This window comes from Pecten maximus, chromosome 9 (genome assembly GCF_902652985.1).
Source record: "Pecten maximus chromosome 9, xPecMax1.1, whole genome shotgun sequence".
NCBI lineage: Eukaryota > Metazoa > Mollusca > Bivalvia > Pectinida > Pectinidae > Pecten > Pecten maximus.
In genome coordinates this window covers 9,922,608-9,944,297 of record NC_047023.1, presented here as the reverse complement: position 1 = coordinate 9,944,297, position 21,690 = coordinate 9,922,608, and the positions used below count along the sequence as shown (strand labels likewise).

Here is a 21,690-nt window from a genome sequence, read left to right as displayed (position 1 = left end):
TATATAGAAAATACCTGTTACGAAAAATGTATTACCACTTTATATTGGCGGGAAAGAGTGGAGAAGGTTTATTTGTAAACAAAAGGCGACTTTAGACTGAACACGAACAGCCTAGGCTTATAAATTATATTTGAAAGTCATTGAAGCGGAAAGGGTAAGTTAAGTAGGCCTTACTGAAACATTACAGTTACCCGATGCTCTGACGAGTCTTTAATACCACGTTTGAAATATTAAAAAAAGGCTTGTGTACAAGATATCCCTTGAACTCCTTTTTTTAGTTCACAAAGTTAATATCACAGATGAGATGTTTTGTTTTGGTTGTGACATCAGATAGTGTATCCTAAATAATTTTGTTAATGGTTACTAGTTGTTAGATAAGGTTGTAAAATAAAGTATTGTGAAGAAATTATATAGTCTATATCGTGAAAATATTGTATAATTTAATTTCAACTTTTTAAGATATGCATGATTTCAAGGAATGCAACCTGTACCTGCGCTGAATGTCCTAGATAGTGACCTTGTCCTATCTATAAACTGTGTCTTCACAATGCGCCATATATATTATAATGTCAAATGTATATAAACAAATGAGACAGACGAAGCATGAAATCAAATATCATCATGTGATATATTGCGATATCGCTGTATTTTACAATTTTTACATAGAGTATGTCAGGTTGTAATAATATCGCAATGGCATTTTGGGGAAGACTATTGAACATGGGAATTTAAAATCTATAGTGGTAGACAGTCACACAATATGAAAACCTGTGTGTTGATTATTTTGACACGTCTCTGCACATGTGACCCTGGCTTGCCTGTCACTGGCCTTTTGGGGGGTGGGGCTGTCAGTTCTACCTGTAGGTATTATAATTGATATATGATAACCTGACCTGCCTCGAACGGGACTATAGTGTTCAAAGTCAAACTCAGCTTTTTTAAATTTTCAATTTTCACTCCACAAACGGAGTAAATCCTCCATTCATTCTTGTTGATTAGTCCATATAACAGTCAAGTCAAGAGTCTCTGGTGAAAGGAAACCAGCTGATTTAGAGTACATTTGTACCAAGAAAATTATCACTACACAGGGTTCACCCTGGACCCAAAATCATGGGCCATTTTGACAAGATTTCAGAAATCATATGGGCCAAAACATAGAAAATTGAAGAATTTTTTTAGTTTTTGTGGGCCATTTTGGAAAATATGGGGCAAATAATGGCCCCATGGCCCCCTCCAGAGTTATCCCTGCTACATAAACAAAGTGTATGTGTAAAACTTTTCTTTTTTTTTTTTTTTTTTTTTTAACAGTGAAAATGGTTTGGGGAGCTGTCGCATCAGTTGGATTGAGTATGGTGCTTGGATTTCTCTGGTACTCACCATTTTCCCTGGGCAAGCTGTGGATGAAAGCCACCTTCCCCGGACAGACCTACACGGAGATTAGAGAAGGCGGTAATCCTGCTGCGTGGCCTCTCACCATGTGCTCCTGTTCGATTCTGGTGTCCGTTCTACACTACTTTGTGGGGTAAATTAAACATAACGGGAATAAAATCAGTTGTCAACAGTTAAAAATCATGGAGTACCTATAAATCATAGATTAATCCTAATAGACTTGCTATAAAGCACCTTAGTAAGTAAGTAGAGGACATCCATGCAAGGCTTCTAGTAGACCGTTGATAGCAGGTTTAAGTGCTGGTTAACTATAAGGCCAAGGTGCAGTGTCTGTCTTCCAATAACTTTTTCTCATAATCACTACTAGTCATCAACGGCTGAATGGATTTTGACCAAATTTAATAAGAATTAATTCATCCATGGTGAAGGGGCAGATAACAATGACTCTGGTTACCATGGGGCAGGAGAGTGACGGGGCCCAAGTAGGGGTCATAAAGTTCAAGTCCAGAACACTTTTCCCAATACTGTAAATCACTTATATTTCGCTTGGGATTTATTTTCGCGTTAATTTGCGAGGAGAGTCTAACGCGAATTCAAATCCCTTGTGAATATTTGTATAAGATTGACAGGAATAAGTGACGTCCATTTTGAATCTAACATAATCTTTAGTTGGTGAACAGACATCGTTGTTATAGTAATAATAGAATGATAAATAAATAATCATATCAGAATGTAATTCTATATCACAAAACAACAAAATTTCACACAAAAAATCTCGCTGAACACTAATATTGTAGTTGAACTTGGACTTAATTACCTTCTAGACGACGTTTTGGTTAATTCAAGTGCAGTAGTTACTGTCCCAAGGATCCCTTAAAGGATAAAGCAAACAGAAAATTTGAGTAAGTGAGCAAAGTCACAGGGAAAGCGAGAGTCCAGGTCTCAAATATGTGAATTTGAAAATACCATACCATTAAAAAGTCATCCTTTAGTGTATTAGCTTTATTTCATACCAGGTTATTACATTTTTAATGTTTTGCAGACCCTACCTGGGAGTGACTAGTGTTCCTGCAGCCTTGAAGGTCGGACTGGCTTTGTCTGTTACAGACTTCCTGGCCAACTTTCCACATCAGTTGTATAATAGAGCTTCGTTGGTAACCTACCTCATCGACCACTCCTACAATGCTGCAGTCTTTACATCATCCTGTCTGTGCCTGGTCTACTTCAGCTAAGCCTTAAAGCGGATGCTGGATTTCTTCACAATCATTTTTCATATCATCTACAGTAGTATTCACTTTCAGTGTAGTTTTTATAAGAAATCACTATTTTAAAAATTTTCCACTGAACTCGGGGGGGGGGGGGGGGGGGGGGGGATTCTTGTTATGCATAGATCATTGAGTTACCACCTCACATAATCAAAGTTGTAAGGAAAACACAGTTGTGTATATGTTATCATTATATTTGCTTTAAAATTATACAATGAGTCGATGCTTCTCCATTGTTTATGAAAATTTATTTTGGAAACCTGTCAGTTTTTGTAGTCATTACATTTTAAGTTGTTTCACGAAACTTTGTTCATTTCAGTGGTGAACTCTTAAGATTTTTCTGTTCATGGCATACCAAGTTGAAGCTATGGTGTCTTTTGCTTGTTTTGTTTAAAGAAAAGTACATTTCATAAATATCTTATATATACATTTGTATATATATAATCATAGATAGCTTAGATATACATGTATATTAGTTGGTTGTCAAATATATCATTTCAATAGTCTGCTGAAGGCCGTTACTATTAGCAATAGCATTGCTTACTTGTATGGTCAAAATATGATCTATCATGCGATTCTACTTTTATAAATCTTGCCTTTTGGCTTTTTCTTATTTAAATTTTCAAGTAACTACATAATTTATGCAAAAAAATATATTTATATAAATATTTGTTATCTCAAACAAGCAAATCATGTTTTGTACAAAATTTGGTCAAGATATAGTTTGCTTTTTTTTGACATTTGTAGTCCTTGATTCACCATCTGTGCCATTTTGATTTTTTTTTCAAAGTTTTAAGTCAGCATTCGGTGTTTTACATGTTTTGATAAATGCTTGTTTTATTTGTTATATCTGCATTTTAGTAGCTTTTACTCTGAAAGTACCGCTCTTTGTTCAAAACCAATAAACATATATGTAATCGAATGTTTTGTTGCTACCTATCTCGATTATTAGTATTATTAATTTTTGTCTTGACAGCAAAATACATCTTCAGATACAAATATATTCACTTTGCTCACCATAACCAGCTAATAATTAGAAAAAAATTGACCTTGTCCTTAGGTCATATGACCTTGACCTTGGCTCAGTTGACTTCCAGATCAATTCCTTAAAACATGGGTTTTTTTGTCCTAAAAAATGTGTAGATAAGATGACTTTTGATTGACTATGTCTTCAACTTCTAATTAGACTATAACGAAATTCATCATGAAATTTGCTAATTATGCCATAACAATGTGCATTAGTCGGATACAAAATACTTGACATTTGACCTCTGGGATTTGACCCTGTGACTTTCAGCTGGTCCTGTAACATTGAGTTTGACTATGATCAAGATTTTCATCATGGTATTGTGTCTTTACAAATGCTTAAAATTTGATTGACAGTTGACTTGATATTTGCCTCTGAGACAATAGGTCAGTTTTACGCCCAATCTGATGTTATGGTGTACCAAAGAATATATCTATTCATGAAACCTTGATCGGGTTAATAAGATTCTGCTAAAACAGGATTTGGGGCCGACTGGATGAATACACCATATTAAACAAGAGGCCCATTGGGCCTGTATTGCTCACCTGGTTGGATTTGACCAATCGTCAAAGTAATGTTCACAATTAGACCAACATATATAGTTGAGTTTCACAAAAGACCAAAGCTTTGTAAATTAAACTGGAAGATTTCAACCTTATACAGCACACGTAAACTCGTCCCCAAACTGACTGGATCATTGTTCCATGAATTTCTTTAAGCTGGGATATCGGCAATTATTAGACACCAAGTGTGAATATTTTACAATGGCAAAGTGTTGGAACAAAATCAGGAATTCCATTTCAGGAAAATGATCTGTTTTACCCATTGGTCCATTGTCCGTAGGCAAACAATCTTTGTTATTGATATTTCTGAAGTACTGGAAAGTTAGTTCTCAAATTTCACGCGAAAAAATTAGGATATTCAGTAATTTTGAAACTGGACCTGTATATGCCAAACAGGTGACGCTACCTAGGGTAACAACAAACCTTGGAGAATTGATTGCCTCCCCGCATAATTTACCACTGTTACCCAATGTTATACGCTTGCAAACAAGATTCTAAAGTGAAGAAGAAGAAAAACTTTTAAATATTGGTTTAGTAACAAGTATAGATGTTACAGCTGATTTTAGTCGGATTAGATCGAAACCCATCTGATGTGAAATTCTTAAATCTACCATTTAGTGTTCTCTGTTCTATGGATTCAATTAATTGAACCTATCTTCAAATAATTGAAGATGGGTTTAATTCAATTAGAGATAGGTTCAATTCGCCTATCTTTAAATACTTGAAGATAGGTACAAATAATTGGACCTATCTTCAATTGAATTGAACCTATATCCAAATAATTGAAGATAGGTAAACGTACTTATTTTAGCGCAATCAAATGATGAATTAGCGCATCCACAGAACTTTCTATAGAAATAGAATGTACAAAAAGTAATTAGCGCAATCATAATTAAGCACCAGGCTTCCAGCGCGAAAAGCGCTAAAATAAAATTACCGCTAAAATATGTACGTTTACAGTATGTTAATTTGGCGTTCCATACCGTTCTAAAACATGTTGCAGCTGTCTTGGCTTCATCTCTTTGCCGTATGACGTTTGCGGCAGTCTCGTATGCATCTTTGGTCCAAGATCTGGGGTGACGTCTTTCTAGGTGCGCTAAACCCAATTCTTAGTCTGAGCGGAAACAGTTGCCTTACTTTGAACAGGTGAAAGGGTACAAACACATTTTAATTCGCATCGAGTTATGTACAGAGTTTTCCGTATACTGATGATGAAGAGCTGCACGTAGGGCCGTATCCGACTTGTAACAGCCGGGGAAACTGTGACTCCACCTGGCAGACTGTTCTAGCTCCATAGCTAGACTATGCTGACCCTTATGAAAAAGTTACGATAACCCTTTCTTTAAGCTATAAGTGAAAAGAAGATTCTAATATTTACCACTAGCGAATCCAGGGGGTTGGGGTCAGGACCCCCCCTTTTCGGATGAGGAAAAAAAAGGGGGGGGGGGGGGGGGGTGAAGAACTTCACCCCCCACCCCTCTGGATCCGCGCCTGTTTACTGTGTATTGTAGATGACCAAGCGAAATATAATTAAAAATAACTTCCTGATATATTATCACACCATTCTCATTTTGTTCAATCCTTGTCACAACTATTTCTTGGGAGATGTTGGAAGGTATTTCTCAAACTTCACACGTAAGGTGGTCGGGTTTCCTCCCACAGTAAGACCCCTCCCGCGCTTACATCCGGGCCAACAAGCGTGGTCAATATTTATAAGTTGATTTTTAACTCGTTTCGTAATTGCTGTAAAATAAATAAAGTTTACATTTTTAAACTTCACTAAATTTCACATGTAGGTTCCCCTATGTAGCGTAGTTATTAAATAAATTCGATTATTTACTAATGAGTTAATTATGAGGTCTGTCCTGCAACTAATCGAGTGTACACTTTTAAAACGTGTACATAGGTAACTTTGAAAGGTTTACCAGAGACATATATAGATATATAGATATATGTCTCTGGGTTTACATATCGTCTTTCACTTCAAATCTAAAATCGGGCATATCGTCGGAAGTTGTAATCGTCCGACATTGAATCAATATGTCTGATATCGTGTTTAAGTCTGAATTTTAACTAACACCTTTTCCACCATAAGAGATTTTATGAAAGGAGTGTAAAATTTTGATTATTTTTTTTTTTGTAAGCCGAAATCGGGAGCAAAAATAAAACCTTCGAGAAGAGTTTCCTAAAATCTCATATAAATAAAAACAAATTAACATACTTTGTATCACATAACTCAGAAAAATCTACGTTATGACAGGTTTTAAGTTACAATATGGAGGATTTTATAAAACACAGGCAGCCATTTTGTTGCATCATTCACAATTTATGACGTCACGTCATTGTTCATGTCATGATGTCGCAACCAATTCTGATTGGCGTAGCCGATAAAAAAAACGCTCCAGTGTGAGCAAAAATAGTACACGGACGAATTCACTGGATAACAGAACGATTGTGCTATATGTATCTACTGCTGAATTCCTAAAGTGCTTTTCACGTGTGTCTTGTTTAATCCTTCATAAGAACCTGGCACAATACTTACAGCCTCAAGTTCACCAAAAATCTTAAAGAAATTCCATAAAGTCTACATATAAGGACTGTTCCTTTGGCTATAATGACGCTGCCCTATGTAACATTTTAAAATAAAGATTTTCTTCATTTTAAGGATTTCTTATGAACCGTCTTAATAAATCAAAGTCTTATCAGTTTTTTAAGCTAGTGTATTTTACAGTTCAGTTATCATTTAGAGTTAGAACAAAAAGCTGACGTACCTAAAATTAGGAAATTCCTTAAAATTTCCCGGCGAAAGTATTACAGAATTTAAGGACAAAAAAAAACGTTATATAAAGAACAATTTTTAACATTTCTAAAGAAAATTGTTATTTTAAGGAGTTTTCGTTAAGAAATATTGATGAAACTGGCCCAGGTAACTTGTCATTCACAATATATCAAAGCGTCGACTTATTTCATCATCCAAATATTGTTATCAAACTGACTTGTCACGAGTTCAATATCCTAGATAGGCTGATTCTTGTCACGTGTGTTGGATCTTAAATATTATCTAATTCAAATGAAGTACTTAAGATTACACTTGTTGTTCAACGGCATGTTATTTGATGATGTATTTTGAGATATCAAGTGGTGTCATATTTGATAAATGTCCATGTTTCTTTCAACATATATCGCGCCATGGGCGATATCACGATGCCATTATGTTGCATAAAAAATAAATTAAAAAAAGAAAGAAAGAAAAAAATACGTGTAATTATTTCTGAGGTTGAATATTCCGATTGAAAAAAATGTCTTCTTATATTACTGCCTCGTCGTTTAAATTGGGTACATTTCCACCTTGTACATAATTAGTGTTGTGCTGAGGAGCAGATTCACAACTTGTCGTCAGGAGCCACGGTTAAAACAAACAGACAGTAGATAACAGGACGGGATGTGTATCAGGCGAATCAGATAAATAAAGGTGATAGAACAGAGATAATAGGGACGAAGAGGCATAACATCAACAGCATACGTGATTACAGGAATGAATGGACCAGGAATCTCGGAAAGTTCACAAAACATTTGGTTAACACAGGACTTCCTGTTCTACAGAGATGCTTCTCATTGGGAAAATATAAGTGCATTCTAAGTTTGTTAATTCTTGAATATCATGATTTTTAAAATGACTAACCTGTGTATAAATACGTTACTAACTTTTAGTGCATGTGTACTCTGAAGCGAGTCCAACATAGACATCGAGAGTTCAGCTTATTGTGTGAGTATAACTTTATATTTATGTTTGAGGTCGATACATGAAAAGTTTCTTCAAAATTTTCTTTTGATGAAAAATTTCAATATTTGTAGCAAAATTATTTATTAAGTAATAATACAAAGGTGTTCCGAATGACGTGACTGACTCAAGTCACATGAAACAAACATGCGATATAGCTTTAACCTCAACAAGAAGATTGCTTGCAGCTATTCATATATATTGACACTTTATTGTATTCTAATAACATCATTATAAAGGGTTTTTTCTGTTTGTCAAATTGACACCTGTTGATACGGAATACACAACAGGTAGATGCGTCAACTCGGAACAATAATACACTTCGCCCCATCAATGTATACTGTACACGGCGTGGGCGATATTGTACACTCATGATCTGACATTCAACGCCTATTTTACTACAAAGAAACTGATTTAATGAGATTTCCACAAGTATGAACTGTATGTCCTTCTTCAGTTACGAGTAACTATCTTGAGTTCGTCAATAAATTTTACAATCCATCGACTTCTAACGTCATAATTTCTATAAAAGTTATCTTCAATAAGTCACGTTCATGAATTGAAGAAAAAAAAACAATTATATCAAAAACAGATATATGTGAATGAATTATGTTTACGTTCTTAAAAGAATTATTTTTCAAATTTACATTCACTTTCGCTCTCAGCAGAAAGCGAAAATGAAAGTAATCCATGTAGAATTTTTATCATAATTTATTTCAACCTTATAATATTCGTGATACATGTAACCAAAGACGATTTTTTTTCTAAAGAGGACATTGATGATTCCATGCATACGCTAATAACTGTAATATCTCCTAGAGTCTGATCTTATTTCTTATAAAACCATATTATACCAGGAATGCGAATGTTTTTAAGCTAGTACAACTACTGACAACGGGCAATAAAAGAGAAATAGCAAACCTAGGGAAATATATATGTCTAGCGATGAAGAAAAGAGAAATTACTTTAGATAATATGTAGATATGCTGTCTACACAGGGGATTGAATATCGAGTGTGTATGTGTTGTGCTGTTTTAAACCGATAAGTCGTTTGACTCAAGGTAATAAAGAACTTGATCTTTCTGCCGTCGCTATTGCTTCCACGTCAATCATAACCATATCACAATTTTCAATAACTTTTCTTTCTTAACATATCATATGTAGATATGTATACATATTCCATAAAGAACAATTTCTCAAAATCGTCCCATTGGATTTTTACAACTTTAGATAAAAATGGATTCAGAAGAGGAGCCCGTTGCTAGTAAAGACTCCGAATGAACCGAATAATCGTGAAGACGGTGAAAAGAAATATCAAAATGGTGACTTAAAAGCTAAGAAGTACGATCCTGTGAATTTCGCCGAAGCTAGTATAGAGACCACCATTGACCAAAACGAAGAACTAGAGACAGATTTTGCATTCTTTCAAGCACCAAGATCAAAGAAAATTCTTTTGCTTTCGTTGGGAATGGTGAATTTTTGTGCTATGGCATGCTTTTCACTTCTTTCACCTTTCTACCCTAAAGAGGTAAGATTATATAATAAGTATTATACATATGAGTTTGGCGTTTTATCCAAAATTTTGAAATTTTATTGATTTGTGGTGCAACTTGTATTGAAAGGTGCTAATATTTTGTACGTCTTTTGTTCAAGTTTGATATTGTTTCAATATATCATTGAACACAAGTATCAACAAATGAAGATAGCATTGTATGTCGTTTATCCATTTAGATAAAATTGTTCCAAATATGTCTTTTTTTTCTATCTGCAATATAATGAAATCGTCTTAATAAGGATTTTGTTATGGAATATATTCATTTACAACGCTAATCGTTAACCTAAATACATTCTTAGTAAGATGAAAAAGCCATGAATATGAGCCAGACATATGACTATATGAGTGAATTGTTGAAGGCGATCTTGTTATTCAGCCGAGTGGCACCGTGTCCTCAGGTAACTACAACAACAAAGACAACCTTTATGAACGCGTCATCATTTCTATAGCAAATTTCTTCCACAGTTGTTGCATTTTAACTTTCCAAGTGAAAACCGATATCAAGCACGCACCACAAAGAAAAGACAAAAGAAAAGACGGGAAAGCTTTTTGAAGTTTTATTCTCCTTTTCTAGGCCGCAAATAAGGGTGTGACACAGACTGTGACTGGCTTAGTGTTCGGCTCGTTTGAGTTTACGATCTTCCTTACATCACCGATCTACGGAAATTTCGTATGTATACTAAGCATACTTATTATCGAATGTTAGGTTTGGAAGACCCCTCATAACGCATTAAAGTTTTTATCAATAAATTGATGGTTTCTAAATCGAGGTCAATAACTTAAATAATACAAATCATTATGTTTATTAATTAAGATGTATGATAATGGTTTTGTTGGTGTTATCACCCACAGGGACTCGACACGAACTCTTAACCCACGGTCCATATAATATGTACTATAGATACTATAATTTATTACATTTTTACCAGTGAAATATCAAAAATTATTCATTCTATAAAAGTGATATTTATCAAGTGAAAAATATCACTTTTGCTGATTTGACCAATCAAATTGATTATTAGAAAATACCAAAATAATTGACCAATCAGAAAGCCCGACATATATGTCAGCCCCTGGACAGGGGGAACTACTTTTTTGTATGCAAACTTTCGTTGTAGACCTAGTTAGCATACGGGGTAGGTTTTTCGTTGATAAAAAATGTAATAAACAGAATATCTAACAGTGTCTTCAGTAATACCAAATATATTTCACTCGTGTGGCTAATATTTTGGTATTTTTCACTCGTGCTGCGCACTCGTGAAAAATATAAAAATATTAGCCCCACTCGTGAAATATATTTGGTATTACTGAAGACACTGTTAGATATCCTCTATATATATATACCTAGAGAATTCGTGAAGTTCCTGTGTGAGCAACAAGAGAAGTGCTGCGAATCCATCATATCGCAGTCTCTCTATTTTACCGGAGAAACATGGTAGACTAGTTTGACATTTGAACTCTATAAGGGAAAATGCCAATAACTAATAATAGTTTAATGGGTTTTCCTTCTTACAGATAACGAAGATTGGCTCCAAATTTATGTTCATCTCTGGTATAGGTGTTTGTGGCGTATGTACAATTCTGTTCGGGTGAGTATCGGAAACTCGTGTTAATATATATAAACGGATAGATATGATTATAGAAATGTTCAAAAAGGTCAAATAATTTTTCTTATATATACATAAAATATTTCAATATTGATATGTGACATTGATATTTAAAGAACACATAGACAAAACAAGAATTTTCAATAGATATATACTAATTACGAAATAAAAAAAATCAATGAAAAAAGTAGAAAGCAAAAAAAAAAAAAAAAAAAAAAACAAAAGTACAGGGCGTTTAAAAATTTGATGTCTCCATGTTTGGAACTCGCCATTTTTTTTTTAAATTTATATATAATTTATTTATAATGCCAATCAGTATCACTGCATCACTGATGATTATATTTATCATTTTAGATTTTTGGATACTGTCCCTGACGAGACAACCTTCGTGGTGTTGTGTTTCCTGACTCGCGGTATCGAGGCCCTGGGAGCGTCCGCTTACATCACAGCAAGCTTCGCTATCATATCTCATGCGTACCCAAAGCACGTGTCCACTGTCATAGTATGTATACATATATATCGTATCCGTTACTCATAGTACCTGTTTAGTTGTTAAAACAGACTTCCCATTGAGAAAAACCCATTGACATACCTTTGGTGTTCTGGATTTTGCATTAGTAAACAAACTTTTCCTTACGAACCCATATGACCTTGGCTGTTGCGTGGACGTTAAACCCCTGAAAACAAAATCCCGGTCCTCGTTTTGAGAACTGATGTTATTTAGATTTTACTTAGAAATACTTGGTTTGGGAGTTCGAGATTTTGGTCGATTAAGCAAGATACGCTTTGTATTCCGTAATGCCTGGTCTCATCATCACTTTATTCTTTTTAAATGATCTCAGTGTTAATGTTTGCTTTGTTAGCAATTTGATTTTGGTTGGAATGTTCTCTAATATTTAAGTCTAAACTCAGTGCATGAGAAAATATGTGTCATACATAACGCTACCTTTCCACGCTATTTCTTAGTTATGTATGCATCATGTATAACTATACAAGTTTCAATGGATCCGCTTTCAATATTTTTACTATAACCTGTTAAGAGCTTTGATGTCATGCCTTGGTGTATGTGCCACTTTGTGATAAAGTAATCATTAATTCTGCTTCTGATTTCTTTACACGCCAGAAATTGGTTGGTTCTTGGAGTGTAACGCTATGTATATTAGAAACATTGGCTAGCGAAGATGCATCGTCCGATACGCAAGTGTACCCGACAATGGCGAAGATGTTCATAACCGGCGACACGACCCTTTAGTTTGAACAGCCATTTTGACACCACAACGAATTCGAAATTAATCACACTACCTTCTTATTAGTTGCTGTAGCTAAATATGAATCGATCATTTTTTTCATTAGCTTCTTCTCCTGCTGCCTCGTCAGAAAATTGTTATGGACTACACTCGTGATTTGAAAGATATTTCGTAATATTATCTGATTTTTACTACTTTTCTGTAGGGTATTTTGGAGACATTTAGTGGAGTAGGTATGATGGTTGGTCCCGCCATAGGCAGTGCTTTATACGTGGTTTGTATTCTATTTTCATTATTACCTATTTCACACGATAAACTTTAATACTTTTTATTACGATAACTGTTATCAAACAAAATAACTTTATCTGCAAGTTCTTGCACCCAATCCATTATTGATAGTGTGTTCCAATGAATACGTGTTGTAGGCAGGCGGTTTTGGTATGCCGTTTTATGTTCTTGGTGGAGTTTTGATCGCGTGTGGAATGCTATGCCCACTTGTGATGCCTAAGATTGAAGGTAAGAAATAAAAGTTTGTTTACAAACACATATTTGCTCACATCACCAATCTTTCAAATACATAGCTTGGGCTCCGCCCACATATCCTTGTTTGGTATTGCATACAGGTCAGCGGTTAAAGGTCGAACCTGATTGGTCATTACTTAGTGCTCGCATCTGATTGGTCATTACTTAGTGCTCGCATCTTCATCAGAAATAAAATTAATACTGGAGGCCACCCACAGTGGTGAGCCCAAATATTTTAGCCATTATTCTGTGTCATTGTTATCTGTATATAAAGCAAACAAAACTAGCAGCATTTATGGTATTTCTATATTATATGAAAAAGGAGTGGAGTAAGTTTTTCCTTGCCAATACGATATTCCAATACTTCGTTTGAACAGGAACTTTGTGCTAATATTGTGGATGGGAATGGCCTACGTGTAATTTGTCATTGTATTTGCCGGTTTGGCTCAAAATAAGGTTGTCTTCCATTGAGCATATACCAATGCTATACACAACATCGTGTTTACTACATTTTTCAGACAAAAAACAGACACTATCTAAGTCTATATTCTATCTGCTGAGGAGTCCCTTGTGTGTCGTCATCTGCTTCATCACAGTCTGTGGGACGTTTGGTTTGGGGTTCTTGGAACCTGTACTAGCTGATCGACTGGAGGAGGTCAGAACAGACTCTTGTTTTATTTTTTTAATCGCTACACGAATTTGTAAAAAAAATCAGTTTAAATTGAAATTGTGTTGTTATCTTGAATGCATGGGATTCCAATAACGACATACAAAAACGTACTTGTATATTTTCGCGATATTACTCGATCCTCAAAACAGTGAAACACTGGAATCCCTAAAGGATTAAGCCTTTCCCCTATTTCCAATGTTGCATGTGTCATATCTTTGATCATATGATCCGAAAATAAGAGAAATGAGAAAAATACCCGTTTTGGAAACAACACGAATACCTTCCATATGCTATCTTCAGGGGCATTATATCCACAGAAAGTTTGCCTCTTTCTTCTCTTCCCTGTATTATGAGATAATTTAGTTCTACCATTTACACCACTGATTTGTGGAATTCCTCATTAGAATTCACACAATGTACCTCAAATATTTTCTTTTGTTTAACGTAAAGGGTAAAGAAATAAGCAAGAATCCATTGTATGAAATGATGATAATTTGTAGCTTAACCTGTCGACGATTCTGATAGGAATCATGTTCCTGATCAACTCCGCCACTTACGCCCTTGGGGCCCCGATCTGGGGCTGGATCGGTGACACAAAGGTCAGTCTCCAATTTAGTAGTGAATGATATCTACGAAGGATCTCGAATCCGATCAAAAGTGGTATGTTTACGAAATTAGAAAAATATCCCGATTAACGACATTAGCTGCTCGTGAAAAGGCGCCAATATATATATTATATATATTTTAATAAATGTTAACTTTCATAACATCCAACAATTGATGCTATGTGTACCATATGGCAGTTACGGATCTCCTGCGAATTATCTTTAACTTTTCAATTAAATTTCTCACTATTGATAGCTTCAAAACAGCTAAACAGATTCTGGATATGCTTTTCATAGCATACACATCTCAAACTAAAGTTTTCGATGGGATATTCTGTGGACCCTGATAATGACATGTGTATTTATAAAAAAGAGTAATAATAAAATAGTCACCTGTTTCTTTGGTCATTTTCAGGGAATCTTAAAAAGTCTTATCATTTTCGGAAACATATCAACTGGGTTTGGCTACATGTTGCTGGGACCTGCGCCATTCCTGACCTTTTACCCATTGTGAGTATATTAGTACCGTTTAGCATTGACTACACAACGAGTGGTTATTGGATATGGAATTCATTTTACACTCGTAAGTTGTTTTTTAAAAGATACAAAATACTCTGGAGCTTTAGCGAGTGTCTTTTGTAACTTTTAAAAAATAACTAACGAGTATAAAATAAATTCGATATCCCAAAATCACGAGTCGTGTGACCTGTTTCTACTACAATAATAGTTTTTTTTAATTTCATCCAAATGCAAAACAAACATATTTGGAACAGTACAAACATTTTCGTACATGTAATTATCATGACATAGACAAGCATAAGATGGCGGAGGACAATATTACCATCAATACTAATGAGATGTACAAGACATGTTGTAACTACATTGTGTTATCAATAACATGGTAAACTCACCAGTTTCAACTTATTGAATTATATGACAAAACCGTGACGTCATACATATTAATGATACGTCATAACGGATGACGTCATACTATATAAAAAGCTGCAGAAGCAACAGTGACACTGATGAAAAATGATGAATTAATAATAGCAACAAACTCAGATCAATTTAATTACTTGCAAGCAGGGCTTTTCTTTTCGCTGTAGCACGAAACACATACTTACCCAACATATTCAAAATTTTAAGACTTTTACTCGAGAATAATTCAATATACTTATACACACTTGGTCGACAATAAAAAAGGAAACGTGTAAAAGTATAATTTCGCGTATGCAAATGCAACTTTTAAAAAATGACTTACGAGTGTCAAAGTAATTCCATATCCAACAATCACTCGTTGTGTAACATCTATTTATCCAACAGTCGGCACATTTATACAATGACTTGAGAGTGGAATAACCCAGGGTGTTGTGATCGAAAATCAATTACACGACTAAATTTCATATTATCAAGATAAAGGATTGTATTGCAAGACTATTGAGTTTATCCTCTTGATGGCACGTTAAAATGAATTAATAATCCTGCTACATTTTCAAAGTGCAATGCTGCAATAAAACATTTAAATCACCGAGAGTGATTATAATATTTTCATTGAATGTGTAGCACTACTGTTAGCACAGGTCATGGGTTGGTCATTTCACGGTGATCGACTGGCGTAGTGGGTAGTGCGCTCACCATTCATCAAGACGGCCTAGGTTCTATCCAGGTCATAATGAGTAGATATTGTGTTTCGTTCTTTGTGTTCTAATGGTGGTGACAAGTATATATTTGTTTGTTTATGATTATGAATTAGCATGCCAAATTTGAAATTTACGTATTCCAATCTATTATTGTACAAACCCAAATCTGACAAAGATGAAAGGTTAAGTGTGCTCTCAAATGTTAGTAGGTTTATTGGAAGACATGACATTTTTTTTAAAGTGGACGAGATTTGTTAAGTTCCGCCATTTGTAAAATTTGCTTTTTGTGTGACCTCTTGCATGTGTGTCTGGGTGAACAATGAAAATTTGAAATCTGTATTTATATTAATGTTTGTGTTACAGCGAAGTGTGGTCCCAGATACTGGCTCTAGTTCTCTTGGGCGTTTTGTGTGGAGCCGCTATCATCCCAACCTACAATGCTTTGTTTGAGGGAGCCGTCAAGTAAATCATCACTACACCTAAAATCTTACACGTGGATTTAGTCAAATATTGATTGTATTTGTGTGATTATAAATAACACATATATTAATGAAAGAATAATATTTCCTGTCATTAAAATGAAATACTGGTGCTTCTGATTTGTAGAAACATCCATATTTATTATAATGATATTATAAGTATATCGACTTTTTTTTTTTTTCCAAATGACATCTGGCACTATGCTTAAATTTGAAACAAAATGATTGAATTTTGATATTCGTTAGCTGGTGCCATTGAAAATTCATTTTTTAAGATGTAAATGTCAAGAGTACTATGTGGTTATCGGAGGACAATGGGCATCTCCAGATGAAAAAGTTATGTGTAATTGTTTGAGGGATAAATTTCAGTCTATTTAATGACTTATAAATACATACACCAAAACTAATGATATAATCTTCGGAGAAATGTCTTCAACTCGGTATGTTTTATGTACGTGTTGATATCACGTTTCAGACAACTTGGAATGGATGATGATTTTGAAACTCACGGACTTATTTCTGGCCTCTACAATTCATGTTGGTCTCTCGGGTAACGTAACAATTATATCTCTTACTTGAAGAAATCATTAAAATCAAACTAACATAGTAGGTATATGAAAATGAAACACCACTTAATCAGAAAAGACATTTGTCACTCTCTATATATGGTGGCCTGTGAGGAAGACTAGTTAATTATAAAGCTTGGTCTGTAGGTTGGTAAGTGACTTTGTTTATCACAATCAGTGTATGGTTGAATTGATTACAATTTCGTTCACAGTATGTGTATATTGCAGCTGCTCTGGTCTTTTGTCTGATGAGACCGACATAGTGTTGTTGCCGAAACGTTCAAATCATACACTGGTTGTGATGTGCCAGGTCTATTCACAGACATGTATTTATATCACTAATGCATTTTAGTTCTTTTTTTCATTAACAAAAAATTAATACATTCGGAATGAGATTCATCTGGTTTTTGATATCATTTCTCATCTGGTTTTTGATATCATTTCTAGGAGCAAAGAGTGCAAAGAGCACGTTGTTTCACTATTTGCTTGACAAGGGAAAATGTTGTTTTCGGCAGCTTGCAACAGTTTTCAATTGCTGTTTGTGTTAGAGATAATAATCTTTCAATGTATACGCAGATTTACTCGTTCCTGAAACTTTCATTGTTATTGCTGTGGATAAATATTAATCTACATTTCAGTTATATTCACCTATACCCATCACAATCGTGTTCGTTTCGTATTTCCAGAGCTTTTATCGGACCGATGGCTGCCGGTGCCTTGGTCCAGGAGTTCGAGTTCGCTTGGTCATGTACTGCATGTGGTGGACTGTTCATATTTGCTGTAAGTAAAGAGTTTATGGTGTTATCTCTTATGCTTTTGTTTGTTATGCTCCTGTTGTCAGTTCTGTTGCCCAGGGGTTCCTACGGATTCTCTGGTTCTTGGCACTTCCTTGGCCATTGCGTCTTACATTCCTGTATCTCCCTCGCTGATTCCTCATGAGTTTAAATTTCATATTTTATATTTATCTCGATTCAAGTCCTTTAGGATTTATTCTGTTCTCTTAGTCTCTGTGTTCTGTGGCATTTTGTATAACAGTTTGTCTTAGGCCAGGATAACCTTCAGCACTTTCACCAAGTTACTTATCAAAATTAATTAATGAAGATGTAAATTTTACCATACTGGTTTCCCTGACCTCTGTAATTATCAATGTCTTTATTTGGACCGGGATCGCCTTTTTTTGTTTACATATTCTACGGTTTATTGCTATTTAGACTGTATGTATTATTAATTAATATTTCTATAATTTTATATTTTCTGACTACGGGTTACCTATCGGTTTATTTTGTGTATATGTTCCAATGTTTTAAAACAGGGTCTTGTGGTGTTAGTATATGCTATCCTGGAGAGATACACGCTTCTTTGTCCAATCAAACCTCAAAAGACAGGCTACGAAAAGATTATTGACGAAACTCTTTGTGAAAGTGCTCAAGTGTGAATTTCCATACAGTGTAACTCGGACGACGGCTTTTCCACAGAGACGATGTTGTGTCAAATTGGAGATGGGATGGAGACAGACACTTATAATCTTGTCGAGATAAAAATCCAGCAATACTGAACGTAGCTTTCTCAACTACCTCATTGAGATTATATTTTCTATGATTTCGTTTCATTTAGTTGTACAGAAATAATGTATGTAATACACAATTGTCATAGATCCTCATGTTAGTGTTCACCGTTATGTTATTTACCACCATTACCCCAGACTCATTCGGCTAACTTCGGCTAATTCCGGCACTTGTCATCACAATCGCACCATCTCGGTTTCCCCCAAGATGTTGCGATGGTACGGAATCTACCGAGGTGTGACGAGTTGCCTAGTCTAGGTTAGGCAACGGGATATTACGCTAGCTGTTTTAAAGACGCCTCCATCAAACGAAGCAAAGAGTTCAGTAACACTTGAATACACACAGCCAAAAACTACATCGTTTCATATTGGAATACCATTTAAAATGACAAAACATTCCCCAACAGACAGTTGTGTATGACTGTTTGTACAAAATATTTCAGCTTTACTATATCGAGGTTTTGCCATTTAAAGATAATCATTAAACGTCCATTACGGAACCATCAGAGATGACAACTAAGAGATGGCTTTAGGAATCAGTTTAACATCTGTTATATGGATAAAGGTTTCCATGTTAATATTCAAACATAACTTTAAACAGGAGAATAGAAGACATAAATTTTCTGCGGAGATAAAACTTTTCTTTATAATTGATCAAAAATATATAAATATTGGAATACAAGAATCTTCTAAGGGATGATAAAATAACTAACAGCGACAGGCTATGGCCCTTCAATTACAACGAATAGTCAAGGTACTGTTTCAAATATTTTAATAATATTAACTCAAAAGCAAAACGACCCGTAAATTAATTATCTCAATTATAAAAACAATTCTGTAGCTATTGTTCTTATTATTGTTACACAAACGAGATCCGAACAAGGCGCACACATGTCATGTGTACTGATCTGAATGATTACATCACAATGTAACAAATGATATTTAACGTTATGTGCAATATGTATGTGCATATTTTACGTTATTTATTTGATAAAACTGTGCAATACCTGGATGTGTTTTCATTTTTAATTGCCGACTAATTGGTATAAGGCTTGCATACCCTTTCCCTCTATTATCGTCGGAAACTCGTGCGACTCTGCACCGGATGTAGATAAGGGTTATCTGCCATGCGCAGTACGTTCTAAAGGGAGGTCGATTTATCGTTACCGTGAAAGGTTTTGTTGACTTCATCGACAGTAGAAAGTCGCATGCGTTTCCGAAGGTGTCCCTCTATGGTAAGGGACCAGTGGTGTAGCTGGACTAAATTTTAGGTGTAAGCACTGCATGGCAACTAGACCATGCCAGCGCAGTCATTCTTCTAGGAGGTTCTGGCGGCACCCGCTCCATAACAATATTGATATTTGAATGGTGGCATTTGATCATATTTTGAGCATACAAATACCAGATAAGACAAAAATATCCGAATAATTCAACGTTTACGCATACATGTAGCACTTGAAACATATTGGTCAATAAGTTAGACGGCACAAAAGTCTTAAAGAATTCATAACAAACGTCGAATGTTGACTTAAATACGCCTTGTATAAGAGCAGTTAAAGGAGCATTCCTTCGCTTGAATAAAGTTTCGGTCGTCAAAATTAAACTTATTGGAAAACATGTATTTTTCCCAAGTATTTAAGGTTCTAATCTTTACATTAATAAGGCAGTTTTAATCTCAAGATAAACAAAAGTTCTTTAAGTCCTGAAAATTCTTAACTCTACCCTTAATATCACTAATTTCCCCAAAGACATACCGGTACGGTATTTGTATACGATGCAACTTGTTCCTGTACATTTCGGCGTTAATTTCATTACTTGTAGGCACAAACACTCATATAATCATCGTTCGGACATAGATTTAAACAATAGAAATTATACACGTTGCTGATGTCCGAACGAAGGAATGCTCCTTTAAAGGCTTTCTGATAGATGCATTGATGATTTCTATGGTTATTACATAATATGATATATTTTGTGTGAAAAAGATGTAACTAAGAATTTGAAAGAAAATAGGTTTATGTCGGTATTCTCTATTTGTTATTGTCATATGGGAGATTGGCCGTCGCAGAACATACAGAATAGAGATAAACGAATACTGCACACAAAATGTGTTTATAACTACATTGTATTATTTAATCTTGTTTGTAAAAAGCGTTGGCTTATTAATATGTTAGCAGTCCATCACGCAAAATATTGATGATATTTGAAACCTCTCTTTTGATTGGCTGATGCAGCGGCGTAATAATAAAAGAAAAGAGTCCATAATTAAAAAGGATTTCCACAGGGATTGTGTACAGTAAATAAAACTGATTGATTTGAATATATATTTATTTATGTAATAGATCTGTTGCACAAAAAACGAAGTTTGCTCATTATAAACCGCGAAGAGAGTGCATTCCGTTTTTGTGTTACATCTCAATAACAAAAATGTTTATGTTAATGCTGAGTTAATTATTAAAAACAAAACAACAGAGGATACCGACATAAAAACCAAACCGTAGAATCAAGTCTGATCTTAATTCTTTTTGTGATTTTCCAAGTGCATATCTATTTGTTCGTATTTTGCACTTATTTGATAGATTTTGAGAATGAAGGTTTTTGCTAGTTAGTCGGTATTCTGTGTTGTTTTTGCGGTTATGTTATAAGTTAATTAAGCGGCTGATGAAGTGTCTGTAGTGTCACTGATTTCGAGTTCTACAGGGTATTTTCAGTTTATATAAGGTGTGGTTATTTTGGTCCATATATCTTGAGATGAAACTCAGGAAGGTCTCTGTTAGATGTTCTGATAAACTCAGAGGGGGCATTGAATGAAATTAAAATTTCTAATTTAAAAATTAAATTTCGAAGGATGACGAAAACATAACCAGAATATAAGTATAACGATATATAACAGGTACATCACGAATGATAACGAATCATACTGTTGTTGTTTTTTGTCTTTAAGCAAATACACGTATTAAAATGGACATTTTATCACTATTTTGAAGACGCAGTGTGTCATTTAGCACAGTTTTAGAACACCCCGCACTGTGATAAAAAGTGTTTAAAGGGTAAAGAAGCCATTTATATTTTGATTGAAAATAGGACGACAATCGCTAATAAAACAGTACATCCCCGGCGGGATTCGAACCCGCGACCTCTGGATTAGAAGTCCAGCGCGCTATCCGCTGCGCTACGGGGACTGTACTTAACTAATATTTAACAATTAAA

The 21,690-nt window shown here is 34.8% G+C and overlaps 2 protein-coding genes and 1 non-coding gene across 4 annotated transcripts; 2 read left to right on the top strand and 1 right to left on the bottom strand.

Annotated features, from left to right (window-relative positions):
- The first annotated feature begins 26 nt into the window (after positions 1–26).
- On the top strand, positions 27–3,576 carry LOC117334571. The gene is made up of 3 exons (XM_033894262.1): positions 27–154; positions 1,309–1,522; positions 2,432–3,576. Exons 2-3 carry the CDS (start codon positions 1,314–1,316, stop codon positions 2,619–2,621), a joined length of 399 nt encoding a protein of 132 aa, XP_033750153.1. The 5' UTR covers positions 27–154; positions 1,309–1,313; the 3' UTR covers positions 2,622–3,576.
- Positions 3,577–7,720: 4,144 nt separating this feature from the next.
- LOC117334569 (MFS-type transporter SLC18B1-like) lies at positions 7,721–19,490 on the top strand. Of its 2 annotated transcripts, XM_033894259.1 has the most exons (15): positions 7,721–8,010; positions 9,256–9,553; positions 10,155–10,250; positions 11,096–11,169; positions 11,542–11,689; positions 12,640–12,708; positions 12,860–12,950; positions 13,475–13,611; positions 14,127–14,225; positions 14,647–14,741; positions 16,235–16,333; positions 16,826–16,900; positions 17,603–17,696; positions 18,229–18,378; positions 18,412–19,490. In XM_033894259.1, exons 2-14 carry the CDS (start codon positions 9,494–9,496, stop codon positions 18,349–18,351), a joined length of 1,260 nt encoding a protein of 419 aa, XP_033750150.1. In that variant the 5' UTR covers positions 7,721–8,010; positions 9,256–9,493; the 3' UTR covers positions 18,352–18,378; positions 18,412–19,490. The 2 variants fall into 2 exon arrangements, with proteins under 2 accessions (XP_033750150.1, XP_033750149.1); XM_033894258.1 differs by having other exon boundaries at positions 7,722–8,010; positions 18,229–19,490.
- Positions 19,491–21,589: 2,099 nt separating this feature from the next.
- On the bottom strand, positions 21,590–21,662 carry Trnar-ucu. The gene has a single exon. It is a non-coding gene; the product is annotated as a tRNA-Arg (tRNA).
- Positions 21,663–21,690: the final 28 nt, after the last annotated feature.